We start from the raw sequence: 14,275 nt of genomic DNA, 5'->3' as shown, positions 1-14,275 counted from the left end.
GATGGGTACTTTAAAACACCTTCTTGGGATATACTTTCACCTGTAGACCCATCCCCGAAAGTTTCATTTCCTTAACCTAACCCCTTTCTGAGATAGGCTAGCCAAAAGTCACTAAAATAGAATTTTACCAAAACATTTTAATTGCTTGATATTCATTCTATAAATCATAAAATTATATTCTTTTTAAATGCTTATCAAAACAGACCACATTTTTATTTACCCTGGCAAACTAGTCTATTGATAAAAAGTTTCACCATTGCATCAAGCTGTAGTAAAATAAGGTTGGTCCAAAAATCCACCTATATTTTTCTGGAATGCCAAAGAAGATAGACTTACCCAAAAAGAGGTTTTTTACCCTACTCTACACCTTTAACTCTGATTCTTGCTTGTTGATAGCCCAGGCTAGTCTAGATAAACCCTCAAAATTTAGAGTAGCCAAGGCCATGCGCCTAATTCAAAACTCCTCGTTTGAGAGATTCATCTTGATGCTATGTACTTACACATTCTTGAAACAAAAAAAATCTACCTTTGTTTTCTTTTCCCATCTTTTGTCATTCGCTCGTTTTCTTCTGTTTCTTCTATTTCAGCAAAGGATGGCTTTTCAGTCGAAACTATTCAGCCCTTTTCCTTTTGATTCACTCTTAAGAACAGAGCTAACGAATTGGTTGATTCTTATTTATCTTGAATCTGCTTAGATTTCTTTGAGTAAATCTTTTGATTCTAGGAGTTGAAATATAAGAAGGTCATTGAGGTCTGTCTGCAGGCATAGCATGTTAGCTTATCGTAGCTGCGCATTTAATCGCCGTTTTGCTTAAAATATGTTTTTGATGCCCGGTAAGTTCACCGTTGCGCTTATTTCCGTTTTTTTCTCAAGTAAAAATCTGAGGCGTGGACCGGCGATGTCATACGTCCAAGGCGAAAAGCAATAGAACCTCTAACTTTAATTAAAAGAACATTGGAAGTTCACTTTGGAATCAGCAGGAATAGAAATTAGCCAACAAAATGGACAAACATGAATCCCACGCTATGAAAATGGGGACTTTCAAGTAAAAGGTGAAGGCTTGAAGATATTTTTCAGCATGAAGAATATTAGGTACAAGACAAAAAAAAAGGCTTGGATCTTGACTTGTAGAGAAAGTTAAGGGTATCTGGTAGATTAGCCTAAAGGATAGTTTAAAATTAAGCTATTGTGTAAAACGACTTAAGTTTCTGCTCAAAAATGAAAGTAGGACTTTGTATAATTATACTAAGAAAAGATTCAGCATGCAAAATTCACTCAAGTAACATGAATTGAATTTAGAAAGTTATAATCAGAGAAAAAGGAACTTTTTTGGCCCTGTTGGCCCTGGATTTACTAACCTAAAGATTTATCCCCAGTCAAAAGTTTATATGTTCGATATCAGCAAGTTTATTTGAATGGTTCTCTAGTAGCTGTAGCATCTGTTGTAATTCCTTAGTATTCACTAAACATTCTGAAGCTTGTGCCTTCAAAATAATCTTTTCTAGCCTTAGAAATAAAACCTCATAAGAAAAATCGAAAAACTTTGGAACGAAGGGAACCTTAACCAGAAATATTCAAACTGAATTGATTCTTGACAACTTACTTTAATTTTCATTTTCTTAACAAGAAATCGGAATTTTTAAATAATTGAGGTTAAAATTGTTTATTTAAGCAAACAACCAATTAAAATAAAAATATCACAGTAGGATTCTGATAAAGGCATTGGTCATCAATATTTGTCAATATTTAAGGTTGTAGCAGGATGGGTTCTGGATTGTTTAAACCCCATTGAAGGCGAAAAGCTATGCAGATTTTCAATCCAGTTAGTCGAATAATATTCATCCTTCCCATTTATAGTGTAACTACTGTTAAAAAAAAAAATCTTAAAAAATCCCAAAAATTAATTCTTAAGCAGAAAAACTGAAAAAAAAACATTATAAATATTCCTTTTATTAGCCAATAAAAAACAACTCTTTTAAAATCGAACAAACATTTTTATTCTTAATGTTTCTGACAAAGAGTCTTTTCAAATAAAACTAGAGCTCCATTAAACCAAAAATGAGTAGAAATATACTCAACTAACAGTTCAAACTAAAAACGAACTGAAATCATTGATTGTATCTGACTTCAAATCAAACAGAAATTACAGTTGATAATCCAATCGAGCTTAAAGCGAGAGGAATTCACCACAAATAGTAGTGCGACGAGCGCTCCTTTAACTTTAGAAAGGCTGTAGTAAATTTTGTGCTTCGCTTGAAACAAAGTATAATCTAAAAGTTTTCTCGTTTAATAAACGTTCAATAAATCCAAAATTCATTTCATTTTCAGGACCACTGAACTTCATTTTGCAAATGACTAAGAAAACTAATGTCTTTATAAAACAAATGTATTTTGAAAACCTTCTAGGATCATGTATGACAACTGATAACCAATGTCAATCTATTTGGATAAGGTAATTCGGAGAACTGAAGCATGGTTAATTGTCGAATAACTTGTTTTTTAGTATATATTTACGACAGTTACCAATCTTTGTATTTTACAGCAGTTTTGAGAATTGACAACTGCAGCATTTGAACGATAGCAAAAAGTGTCATTCAGGGAAAGCAGTTTTATGGTGAATTCAACTAAATTGTGCTTTAATACTTCCTGTTACCTAACTCCAACTTTCTACGATTTATGACAATAAAACAATTCAAACAACAAGTTTAATTTTCGAAGAATGCACAAAAATACTTTAAAATTGCAGGGGAGATGTGGCAAAATAGCCACTACTCCTGTGTCACTTTACATAGGATCAGTTTAAATCTTGGTAACCGTTTTTCTACAAAAGTGTAGGTAAAAAAATTTTTTGTAATCTTCCCAATCACTGCGATTTTACAAAAACGAAGCAAGAGCAAACCAGAGGCAAAAGTTGTGTAATATAATTACATTATATACAGGGATTGATTTAAAGCTTTGACACTCCTAGGTTCAAGTGTTTTTGCCTTTCTGTTACTTCAAAATTTTCGGGAAGTCCTTGAAAATTTGGGGATAGTGGAAGCGCTGAACACAACGGAACTGACGAGCCAAAAATAAAGAAAGAGAGGTAGTGCTGAACTCTCAGTTAATATACTTAGGAGACAGCTTACAGTTAGTAAGTGGCCACAGAGTCCCTGTGCTGTTTTAAAATCACTTCTCTGCGAATAGGCAGTGCGGTGGCGAAGTGTACCTGATACTTTGGCGATAACCCACGCTATTCTAGTTATTTTTAAGAAAAAAATACTCAGTGATAACTTACTGCACCCCAAAATGCATAGTTAGAAAAAACGTCCATTGCGATTCTCGCAATTTATGTTGGATTATTGAAGACGAAATTGGCCTCTAATAAATTTAAAAAATATGCAATAGGTGGCCTTAAGAGCGTTCATAAACGCAAGAAACTTGAATTTGAAAAAAAAAATGGCAACCATAGAATATTTGGGAAGATCAAAAATTTGCCCTGAATTGGTGAGCCTAATTGTAGCTTATAACCTTATATAATTTACATAATATAAATTTATGAAATAGAAAAATACCTGAAGCTGGGCTCTGCATTTGGCTTGATAACACCATTGTGCATGACCTATTTTGAACTAGACACTAATCCATAGGACTCCAATAGCAGAAGTCGAATAAAATTGTGTATCTTAATCAGCATTATTTCTAAATATTATGGTCGTTACTGTGTCAACTGCACCTCAGCCATTGTACTGTAGACTGCAGGCTTCATTATTGAAGCCTCCCAAGTCTCCTAACACATCTATTTTTCAAGGTAGTGAAAAGCTCCTCAGTATTAGTACTCAACTAGGCCTACTCAATAGGAAACAATATAAAATTCTGAAAGCGACTTCAAAAGATCTTGAAATAATCAGTTACATTGTTTCTAAAAAGTACTACACTTTAGGTACTTTACTTGCAGCTCTTAATATACAAATAGCCTAATGTAGCTCAAACTGTATATGCCCTATGCATTTGACCATATATTATTCTTTTCTTCAACTATATTAAATGGCAAGGAAGCAAAATTGATTAAATCAAGAGGCAGTAAAATTGGATAGAAAACATGTAGGCTAGGCTAATTTGGGCCATATATTTGTACATTATTGGGTAGGATTATTGGTAAAGTGAAGTGAAGTTCTTTTAGGAATGATATAGGCTAAGTAAATACTTACTCCATGATTTGTAAAATTGTTGTCAAAACTATAGTATTTTCTTTTTGGTTAACTGTACACTGAAACCAGTCTCTCATCTAAAACTTTAATTTACATATGTCTAGCATTTTTCAGCTATGTATTACCACAATTAGTAAGGGTTGAGGTATATTATGAGAAATCAGGTTCCTTTTAAATCAATCTATTGGTTCTTAGAAATTTGCTAGAGTTCATACCATATGAGCTCTTAGCTCTTAGCTCTTCTTGCCTTGTCAAAAGTGCTGTATGAGCTCTGAGCTCTTATTTTTTTTAACTTACAAGTCAGTAACCAAGTCAATGAAAAATGAGTCTATTTTGAGCTATGGGATGGCCTTTTGTATTGGCATACCAAAAGAAAAGATGATTAGGCTCATTTCCAACTAATGGTACCAGAGGACTACTATAGTCAGCTAATCCTACAATCTCATTGTTTGCCTACAACTTGCTCAAAGTTGGTTCATCAAGGCCATAATGCAGCAGCAAAGATTTGGATTACTTACTTCTTCTGGCCCAATATCTACCATCAAATCAAGAGCTAGCTGGATTCATGTTCTTGTCAAAGAAGCAAAGCATTTGAAGGATATGTGGTAAAAGTAAAAAAAAGCATTACCTTACCTATGTATCTAAGGGGTGGTGATTTTATCTAAAATTACTTACTAACTTATTTTATAGATCACGTTTTGTGTCAAGGGATTAAAAAGTCAGATGTAAGTGAGTGGTGAATTGCACTCTGTTGAATGAAATAAGTTAGTTAGCTCCCAGAGCTACAAATGATTAGACCAGTTGAATTGTTATATGTTGTATAGTAGAGTAAATAAAACTTATGTTCTCTATATGGATTACAACAACAACCTTCCCATGACAGTCTCTGCACTCAATCCTAAGTTTTATTTACCTAACCCATCTACTTTGTAAGATACTAAAAAGCCTGTCACCTAGATTCTGCTGTAGCAAATTTAAAAAGTAGTGCATATCAGCAAATATTTTCATATAATATTACGCTAGTTCCTTCAGTAAATTACTAATTTTTCAGAATTTTACCAATATAGGGAAATATCATGAACCAGTTTGTTTGATATGGTGTTTCAGAAATGTGTTGCTTAAACTGTAAAACACTAGTTTTCTGTTGTTTTGTAAGTTTCAACTTTGCTTTTTTACTTTTATTAGAAAACTTTGTTTTCTAACATTAGTTCAGAAAAAAGTATGAAAGAGGCTGTTGAGTTAAGTGAATGAAACTTTCAGGAAACTATACAAGGCCTACATTATTCACTGGGATGCTATTTTAAAGCTGCAGTCTCTACTTGTGGGTCATATGAGGCAACACTCTAATGTTGCCTGTAGTAAAGAGCCATAAGCCTTCAATGTATTATTTATTTAATTTTTTTCCCCCATAAGCACTTCATAAGGAAAGAGTGGTTTTAGAAATTTTGGAGGGTGTTCATTCAATTGGAAATTGAAAGATCTAGCCAAGGGTGATTAGAGAGAAACCAGTTCCAATTTTTTGGCCTTCTTTTCTAACCAGCCCCTCTATATCCTGCAAAGAAATTCAGTCAAAATTTCAAGATAGCCACTTGGTCAGTAAATTCAGAAAGTGCAATAAATATGCTTCTTGGGATGAAAAGATTTCCACAGGCCCTGTAGCAAGGGCTGTAAATAATGTAATTTGGCAACATGTGGTATGATAATAGAAAAAGGTGTACATCATCTCAGGAGTGACTGAGGTGGAGAGATTTGTTCCAATCTTGTTGGAAAAACCACTTACTAGGACTGTCCTCTAACTCACAAAAAAACAATTCAATTGGATAAAAATACAAAAAGTTTGTATATTAAAAGGACATGTTCACCACCTTTCAGGATAAGTCATCTTTTATCATATATCATCAAAAATTAAGGAATGATTTTTAATTATTTCTAATCTTATTATCGTTTCCTCATTTATCAGTCACAAATTATTGAATGTTTCAGTCATTTTTTTAAAGTTTACTACCCTTTAACAAACTGGCGCTTGTTGATCAAATTTGCCCCTTAAAAGTAAGATCCTGCCCAGACTATGAGAGTCTATCCTATCAAATTGTGTACTTACAACTAGGACATCTGTGAACTTTTGTGATAAAAATCTTTAGCAGTGTCAGAATGCAAGACAGGAGCTGGCTGCAACTGCAAAGTACTAAAACAAGAGGCACCACTGAAGACAGACTAAACTTTCTGTTGACTTAAATTACACTAAGCTATCTTGCTGTTCAACATGAAGTTTGTTCATGACAGGGCTTTCTATGGTTTTTTTTAGCTTCCTGGCCATAACCATTTTGAAATATCAAATAGAGAGGTCCTCTGCAAAATATCTGGCCTAATCTTTGCTTTGGTTCTGTTTTTCAGTTCCTCACTATGATGCTTTAGAATGTGAATAGCTTGATAACCAGAGTTGAATTCGTAATACCTTTGATTTTTGCAGATAAGAGCTGGAAACCACTACAATAAGGTTTTCTGATGTTCTGACTCAGATGGTGTGACCTGGGTTTCTGGGCCTCCTGCTTTTTTTTTTTTTTTTTTTTGTTAAATAAAGCCTTAAAATAAGCGTAAAGTTGCAAAGCAGCAAGTTTTTCCAATCTAGAAAAAATCTTTCCCTTGCAGTTTTAATTCATCATATCCTTGGTTATATGATTTATTGCAGGGCTAATGAGAATAAGTGAAAGAGGTCTAGCTCTAAATAAGCTTAGTATAACCTTGAAATTCTATGGGCCCATGTATTAGCAAAATATGCCAGCTATTTTTGATATTTTGAAAAGAAACAACAATATTTCCCAACAAGCTCTTTCTCTGGTGGTCACCTTTGAATTATTTGTTTGATTTAGTTTTAAATATTTGGTGTATGACAACTTATACTTACTTACAACGTGACTTCCTGTCCATGAACTATTCTTTGCGGTTGATTGTTTATGGCTATGCTGTTTGACCTATGTAATTGGATGGATGAGTAGGGTTAAGACCTCATTCAAATACTTAGCTATATTAACTACTAAAGTAGAAAAACAGTCTTCCTTTCTCCTTCTTTTTTTATATTATATATTGTTATTAATTATGTATTATTTTTTATAGTGTGTATTTTTGTGGTTTGTTTTGTGGTGTGTTTTTGTTTCTATGTTGATTTTTTAGTTTCATTATTTTATTTGGACAATTTTTTGTAAGGTTTATTGTGCACATTTAGGAAAACGACAAATGAACATAAATTCATAAAAAAATTAAAATAATGTTTTTGTGGTGGAAGTAAGGTGTGAAGTTTATAAAAAAAATAGAAATGGAAATATTTTCTTCAGTGTCTTTTACATGTACATTTGAGTCTGTGGTTCAGAGTTTTGTTCTGGATCTGCTGTGAGAGTTTCATCTACTCTTGCCACACTTCCCATGTGTGCTCGGTGATCTTTCTTTAGAGTCTTTGGTAGCCTATTACTAGCTTCATCTGACTCTATACTTTCACAGAAAGCCGTCCATGAGGTTCTCTTTGCTCTCCTTATCTCCTTCCCAGGAGTTTTAAATCTAATTATAGGGGAAAGCGTGCATCCCGAATTGTAAGGGAGGACTGTCTGAAAAACAAGTGGATGATTTTCAACCTTATAAAGTCCTTGGAGCTGATAGTATATACCCTATAATGCTCCAAAAAGGATGGGAGAAAGTACAAACCTATAATATTGGTAGTACAAAGAGAAGCCTTGCTTTAGGCTATGTCCCCATACATGGCTTAAGGCCAGGGGCATTTTCATGCCTAAACAGGGAAAGAGGACTACTCAAACCCTGGCCTTACAGAATGATTACGATAACCTGCTTTCAGTTGAAAGTGATGGAACAATTGATTTATCTGTTTCTGTAATCTGGAGACAAAGTACACGACATCCAAAAAGTAAATGGGATTTAAGATAGGAGGCTCTACAGACGCTGCAGTTCACTAATTGTTGTGGCAGGTATAGCAAGCCTTAGAATGTGAAGACTATGCCTTGGGCATATTCCTTGACATGGAAGGAGCATTTGGTAATGCTACTTTTGAATCCATAGGAATGGCCATGAGGGAAGCAAGATCAGATAGACCTATTCAGAAATAGAACTTCCATATGCTCAAGAATCCAGAAATAGTTGTTGAACTAAAGGGAATAAAAAAAATCAAAGACTATTCACAAAGAATACTCACAGAGGGGGGGATTTCCCCATGTATTAGAACCAGGTCATGAAAAGCCTGCTGAATTTATTAGAACAGCGATCCCAATATTGACTGGCATATGTAGATGACCTACTATGTTTACTGAGAGTAAACTATCTGAGGATACTGTCTAAATTAGGACAACACATGCTGGACAAAATCCAAATATGGTCACAATCATAAACTTAGCATCTGAAAAGAGTGAAGTAGTAGTATTCACAAAAAAAGAAAATGGCAATCTTCCTTTGCTCTAAAAATATATGATCACCCATTATCCCTGAAAAAGCAGGTGAAACACCTAGGGGTAATGATTGATCACCTACTGAGCTGGAAAGCTCATTGTCTTGAAAAGGCATGGAAAGCCAGAGCCTTCCTAATTCAATCTCAACGAATGGCAGGAAAGAACCAAGGCCTGACTCCCAATAATATCATGTATTTATATAAGACGGTAATTTAGACTGATTCTGTTATATTGAATAGTGGTTTGGGTGAATTCAACTCGAATTGCAAGCCACAAAACCCCCTTTATAAGGATGTAAAGACTAGCATGTCTAATGGTTACATCAGCATATCAAGGAGCCGCTATGGCATCCATGGACCTTATCCTGGTACTTCTACCTGTAGAAAATTTTCAAGAAGAAGGAGTAGTAAAAAGTACTCTCAGACTACACTTAAACAGTCAATAAACCCAAAGACAGCAGAAACAAAATGAGAAAAGTAAAGACCGTGTTTGTAGTTATAGCTCATTGCTTCAGTGCGCGGAGCTGCATGTCAAATGATACTACTGTCAGAACAACAAAACAGGAGATCCAATTCCAAATTTTCATGAAGGACAGAAAGGAAGTGGAGCAGGAGATAAAGCTGTTCCACCAAAGTAACACAATAATCTACTATACTGATGGTTCGTGGTTTGATGGAAAATTGGGGACAGGAGTAGTAATATGTCAGAATGCTCCTGGTGTGGACAAGAAGGTAATCAGTCATCACCTGGGAAAATTTGCTATAGTTTTTCAGACCCAAATGTTCGGAATAGAATGGTCAGCTGGAAGCCTGTTGGAAATGGAAAGTATTGGAAAAGCTATTTGTATCTTAACTGAAAATCAAGCATTTCTTAGAAAATCCCAATTTCTTAGAGTTGTTGGAAGGCAACAGTGAGGAGTTGGAGCAATGACAGAGCAGAAAAAAATTTGGATAGGAAGATGGGATTTAAGAAACGAAGGAATTACTCCCGAAGTTCAACCCCACTCTGACTAAACATTTTTCATGACTAAAAAGGTCTGAGAAGCCATAACGGTAATTTGAAATTTCGGGAAACATCTTACTCAAATAGGAATGGATGAATCCCCATCATGTCAAAACTGCAAGATGGCCACTGTTGAAACAAGAAGGCAACTGGTAGAAGAATGTTCAGCTAGGATTAGAAACCGGCTTGGGATATTTCATAATGTTATTGCGAAGCTGGAGGACATAGTAAGGGAAGGAGAAAGTCTGACAGCTGGCAAGATATATTTGAAAGTGGGGAGGCCAAACCCATTGTTGGTCCCTCCAACCATATGTTGAGCATAGTCTTTCGGGTGTAGAGGCAAGGGGCCTTGAAGGCATTATCAATAACGTGGCTGGTGAAAGACTGTTGAGGTCCTTGTAAATTAGTCTTTATTTTCAGCAGACTAGTCAAGGACTTTTTGCCTCTAAGAAAATGTTGTTTTTTTTTCGGTAGGTTTTGCATTTTCAGTAAAGCACTAGTTTTTCTGAACTCTATAGATATAGGAAAATATTATAAGTCAGTCTATTTGAGATAGTTTTGTACGTATATATTGCATAAAGTGCAGAGTAATAACCTTTGTTTGTTTTAAATTTTAACTTTGCTCATAACTTGGTTTTTAAACTAATGTTGGTGGTTTCTATAAAACTTAAATAAATGCTAATGACGGAATAAAGAGAGCATAGCAAAAGCCTTGAGTCTTTAATGTTGCTCTAAACTGCCATCCTCTTTAGAAATCCTTGTTTTATTATATACTTTTTTTACATTTCTAATTGAAACAACTTTGTTGGAGAATGAACTAGACTTAGGTAGTTGATCCATAAAGTATTAGAAATAAAAAATGATTTAAGAAATAGTAAGACCTTAATAGAGACGTGAAGGAATATGGCTCGAAGTTGTGCACCAACATCAAGAAGAATAAAATGCCATTAACAATTATATTATCAAGGATAATACCAGTTTCTTACTTGACATAGTAACAGTATGTAGGCCAAAAAATTTAATGACACATTTTTAACCAATGAGCTGGTATTTTTTTCTTTTATTTTATTTTACAAGCTATAGCTGATCTAGCACAGATCAGCTATAGCTTTACCTTTAATTGTTTAAACCTTTAAACCCTTTTGTTTAAACCTTTTTACCTTTAATTGTTTAATTGGAAGTTTTTATATGGTTTCATTTGATTTTTTTGCTTAGGATTGGTTACATAATGAAAAATAATTGGTAAAATTCTAGTTAATTCACTTCTTGCCATCTCGAAAAGGATTTAGGTTAGGAAAATGACACTTTCAGGGGAGGGTCTACAGGCTAAAGTATGTCCCAGGAAGGTATTTTAAAGTACCCACCTCCACTCCTTCTCCCTCTAGAGGGCCCTGAAATTTGCCCACATGACAGGTCTATACCTATTGAAATTTTGACAAAACAACATTTTACCTTAATTTTCAGTTACTAGTTGCTTTTTCTCTGCCTTTAGTTCTAAAAATGCAATTCCTGTTATTTGAGTAAAATCTTGAGCCATATCTATGTTTTTTTTTTCAAAATTTAGGAAATGTATTTGCATATCTTTAAAACCTTATAAAATGGAATTGAGCAAAGTTATGAAGCTGAAAACAATTTTGTTGTACTTCAATTAAGCAGAAGATCTATTTTGCAAGGTTTCACTTTTATACCACATATTTGTAAAGGTCATCAAAGGTCAGGGCCCTCTAGAGGGAGAAGGAGTGGAGGTAGTTGCTTCAAAATACCTTCCCGGGACATACTTTAGCCTGTAGACCCATCCCTGAAAGTGTCATTTTCCTCACCTAAACCCTTTCTGAGATAGCAAGAAGTCAATTAACTAGAATTTTACCAAATAATTGAATATAAAAGTAAATTGCCATGGTCTCGGAAATAAAAAGTCCTAATATTTGGGAGTTTCGTTTGTTTGCTTGATCAATACAAATTGCTGAGAAGTTTTGGATTTTAATCAACATTCTTACATTAAAAACATATTAACCCATAGACCTCTATCATATATGGGATGGAAGGCTGCCCCCCCCCCTCATGCAAGAAACTGAAAAATGTGGTCTAGAATGGCCGCTTTGTGTTTCTACCACTTTTCCCTTCCCTGTCTACAAAAGAGCTTCCTTCTGTGAATTTCATTTTTTTTAAAAAGTGGTTTTCAGACCTCTTAATGGTACATCATTTTATTTAGTATGGCTGGAGGGATGGGAGATAGACAAGATAGCATAAGATCCATATTTTTGACTATTCAACAACAAATTTAATTAGTGTCATATGCTTTTTGGCTTTTTAAGGATTACAATGTAGGTATTTTTGTATATACTATATATGCCTTTTTGAATATATCTGCTGATGATGGTCACTGTATATGTGATCAACTATCCAGTATTTTTTTATTGTTTTTTCACTGTCTAAAAAAAGATTTATCCCTATTTGAACTGTTATTTACTGTTACGGATTATAAGGAAGGAAACGCCAGCTGGCTTCTAGAAAACACTATCCTCTATTTTTGGGAGAAAGTTATATTAGTGGTAGATACGTCTTTTGCTTTCATGTTAATTGTTTGTTTTATCTATATTTTTTTTTCTCCTTTTTTTCAGGCAACCATTGGTAGAGATTTAAAGGCAACCATACACATAGCTGATATAAGTGTTTCCCGTGAACATGCTATCATTAGGAAAGTTGATGGTTGCTGGGCTCTTGTTGATAAAGTAAGAAAGAAATTGAAGCAGGCCATTATATTCTAGGAAGTTATTCATAGCAACAGCCATTGCTCGCTTGTGCATATAGTTACAAATGCATGTCCAATCATACCCACCTGTATTGTGGAGTTATATATAACAACAGTAACTGTTGTCCATTAAATTTTGTCTTGAAGCAATGAATGACTGCGAAAAGGCCAAAACCACCAACTCCTAAGAGATTTAGGGTTAGAGGTAATCTATTGTAAAATGGGGTTTGTCAGTTCATTAGCCCCCCTCTTTTTAAAGGATGAATACTCATTTAACTGTTACAGTTGATAGTTTTATTATTATTTATTTGTTTTCACCAGAAGCATCTTTCTTTGCGAAAAAAAATTGGCAAAAGCTATTAGATATTAAAAGCTTTATTTTTAAGTTCTTTCAGCAAGTAAGAAATATAATATGATTTGGAAGAGAACTAAAATCAGAGAGAACCATCGGGAGAAATCCCTAAGACTGGTGCAAAGGACCCTCTAAAAAAGAAGATCTGGGCAAAAAAAAGCAAATTTTTCCAATGCCTTTTTTTTTTTACAAAAAGATACAAACAGAACCTTCATCCCTGTCTCTTACCGTCTACACTCATAGATAAATATGTACCCAGGTATGTTAAAAAAAGCAAGATACTTGAATACTGATTTCACTCATTGATCATTTATAGAAAGTTTAATGTTAAGCCACCATACATTGCCTTAAACATGTTGGTGTTTCCCTACAAAGTGGGAGGGGTTCCCCCTGTGTGCAGCTATGACTAAAAAGTAAATAATTACTGATGTACATACTGGAGTATAATGATAGTATATGTTTGACCATGAGAGTGGTCAAAGTTTTATATACCCCTTAAGTTGAAGGCCCTGGTAAAGAGTATTGATATTGTTCATACCAGTTGCATAATAGTTATTGTGCATTGAAAAAATACTGCTTATTAGGGATCTAAACCCTTACTATGCATACTTGCCCAAAGGGACACTTATGTACAATATAGGGATGGACAGTCGTACCGTAAATAATCTTAAACACAAAACTGGCAACAATTTACGAAATCGTCGGAGTAAATCTAGGCCTCTTGTTGCCTTAGACGATACAATTTTACTGTGCTTCATCCAGTTCAACAATTGTTTCAAAACTTGTTTAATTCTAGAAAACAGTTATTTTTAGGAAACAAGATGGACAATAATTATGAAGTCTTGATATGAATCTTCTTAAATCCTACCATGCCATGGGTTGTCGAATATTGTTCAACATTCACGTCTTACGTTCATATTAGGATATTATTTTTTTTCCACAAAATCTTGGCATGGGTAGTGACAAACAAGGATTTTGTTTTACCGCAGAATTGCGGCAAGGTTAGTGACATCAATTCGTTTTATTTGATTAATGTTTAATGGTTGATCTTTTACTTTGTTTCGAATATGTTTTTCATTTCAATCAGAATAGTATTCCATGGTAAAGTAATTATTAGATTTTAGATTGTAATGTTTTTATTTAAACACAAATATAAATACAATGTTAAAAAACAACACACATGCCTATTGGCGTACTTCAAATGACATAATTAAAATGTAATATAATCAATAAAAGTGTGCTAAAGATGCTTTTTCAGCTTCTTTCAACGCTGGTAAAGTGGTCATAAACAAAAACTTTACGTGCTACAGCTTATTTAATACTATTATTTTTAATTTCTACATTGCAACAGTTAATAAAGACAGTTTAACTCGATTTTTGTTAGAAAAGAAAAGGATTTGTCGACTATGTGTAATACTACCATCAAAACAAACATTATTGGAGGAATTTATCAACGCAACAGTATAACTAAAAATCATGTAATTAACTTTGCTAACATTAGCGTCTAGAGAACTGAGACTATGAATGTAT

General features: G+C 34.0%; 2 protein-coding genes across 3 annotated transcripts in view; one reads left to right on the top strand and one right to left on the bottom strand.

The window, feature by feature from the left end:
• LOC136032848 (elongator complex protein 3) overlaps positions 1–642 on the bottom strand; it is a 69,302-nt gene extending 68,660 nt beyond the window's left edge. Inside the window, exon 1 of the mRNA XM_065713259.1 lies at positions 527–642. Within this exon, the coding sequence (XP_065569331.1) occupies positions 527–545 (19 nt within the window). The 5' untranslated portion in view covers positions 546–642. The remainder of the gene's footprint in view (positions 1–526) is intronic.
• Positions 643–3,331: 2,689 nt separating this feature from the next.
• The window catches only part of LOC136032847 (E3 ubiquitin-protein ligase rnf8-A-like), a 58,232-nt gene continuing 47,288 nt past the window's right edge, over positions 3,332–14,275 (top strand). For both annotated transcript variants that reach the window (XM_065713257.1, XM_065713258.1), the window contains exons 1-2: positions 3,332–3,487; positions 12,263–12,373. In XM_065713257.1, the coding sequence (XP_065569329.1) occupies positions 3,440–3,487; positions 12,263–12,373 (159 nt within the window). In that variant the 5' untranslated portion in view covers positions 3,332–3,439. The remainder of the gene's footprint in view (positions 3,488–12,262; positions 12,374–14,275) is intronic.

This window comes from Artemia franciscana, chromosome 11 (assembly GCF_032884065.1).
Source record: "Artemia franciscana chromosome 11, ASM3288406v1, whole genome shotgun sequence".
NCBI lineage: Eukaryota > Metazoa > Arthropoda > Branchiopoda > Anostraca > Artemiidae > Artemia > Artemia franciscana.
Note: the sequence above shows the minus strand (reverse complement) of the source record. Positions and strands in the feature narration are given on the sequence as shown.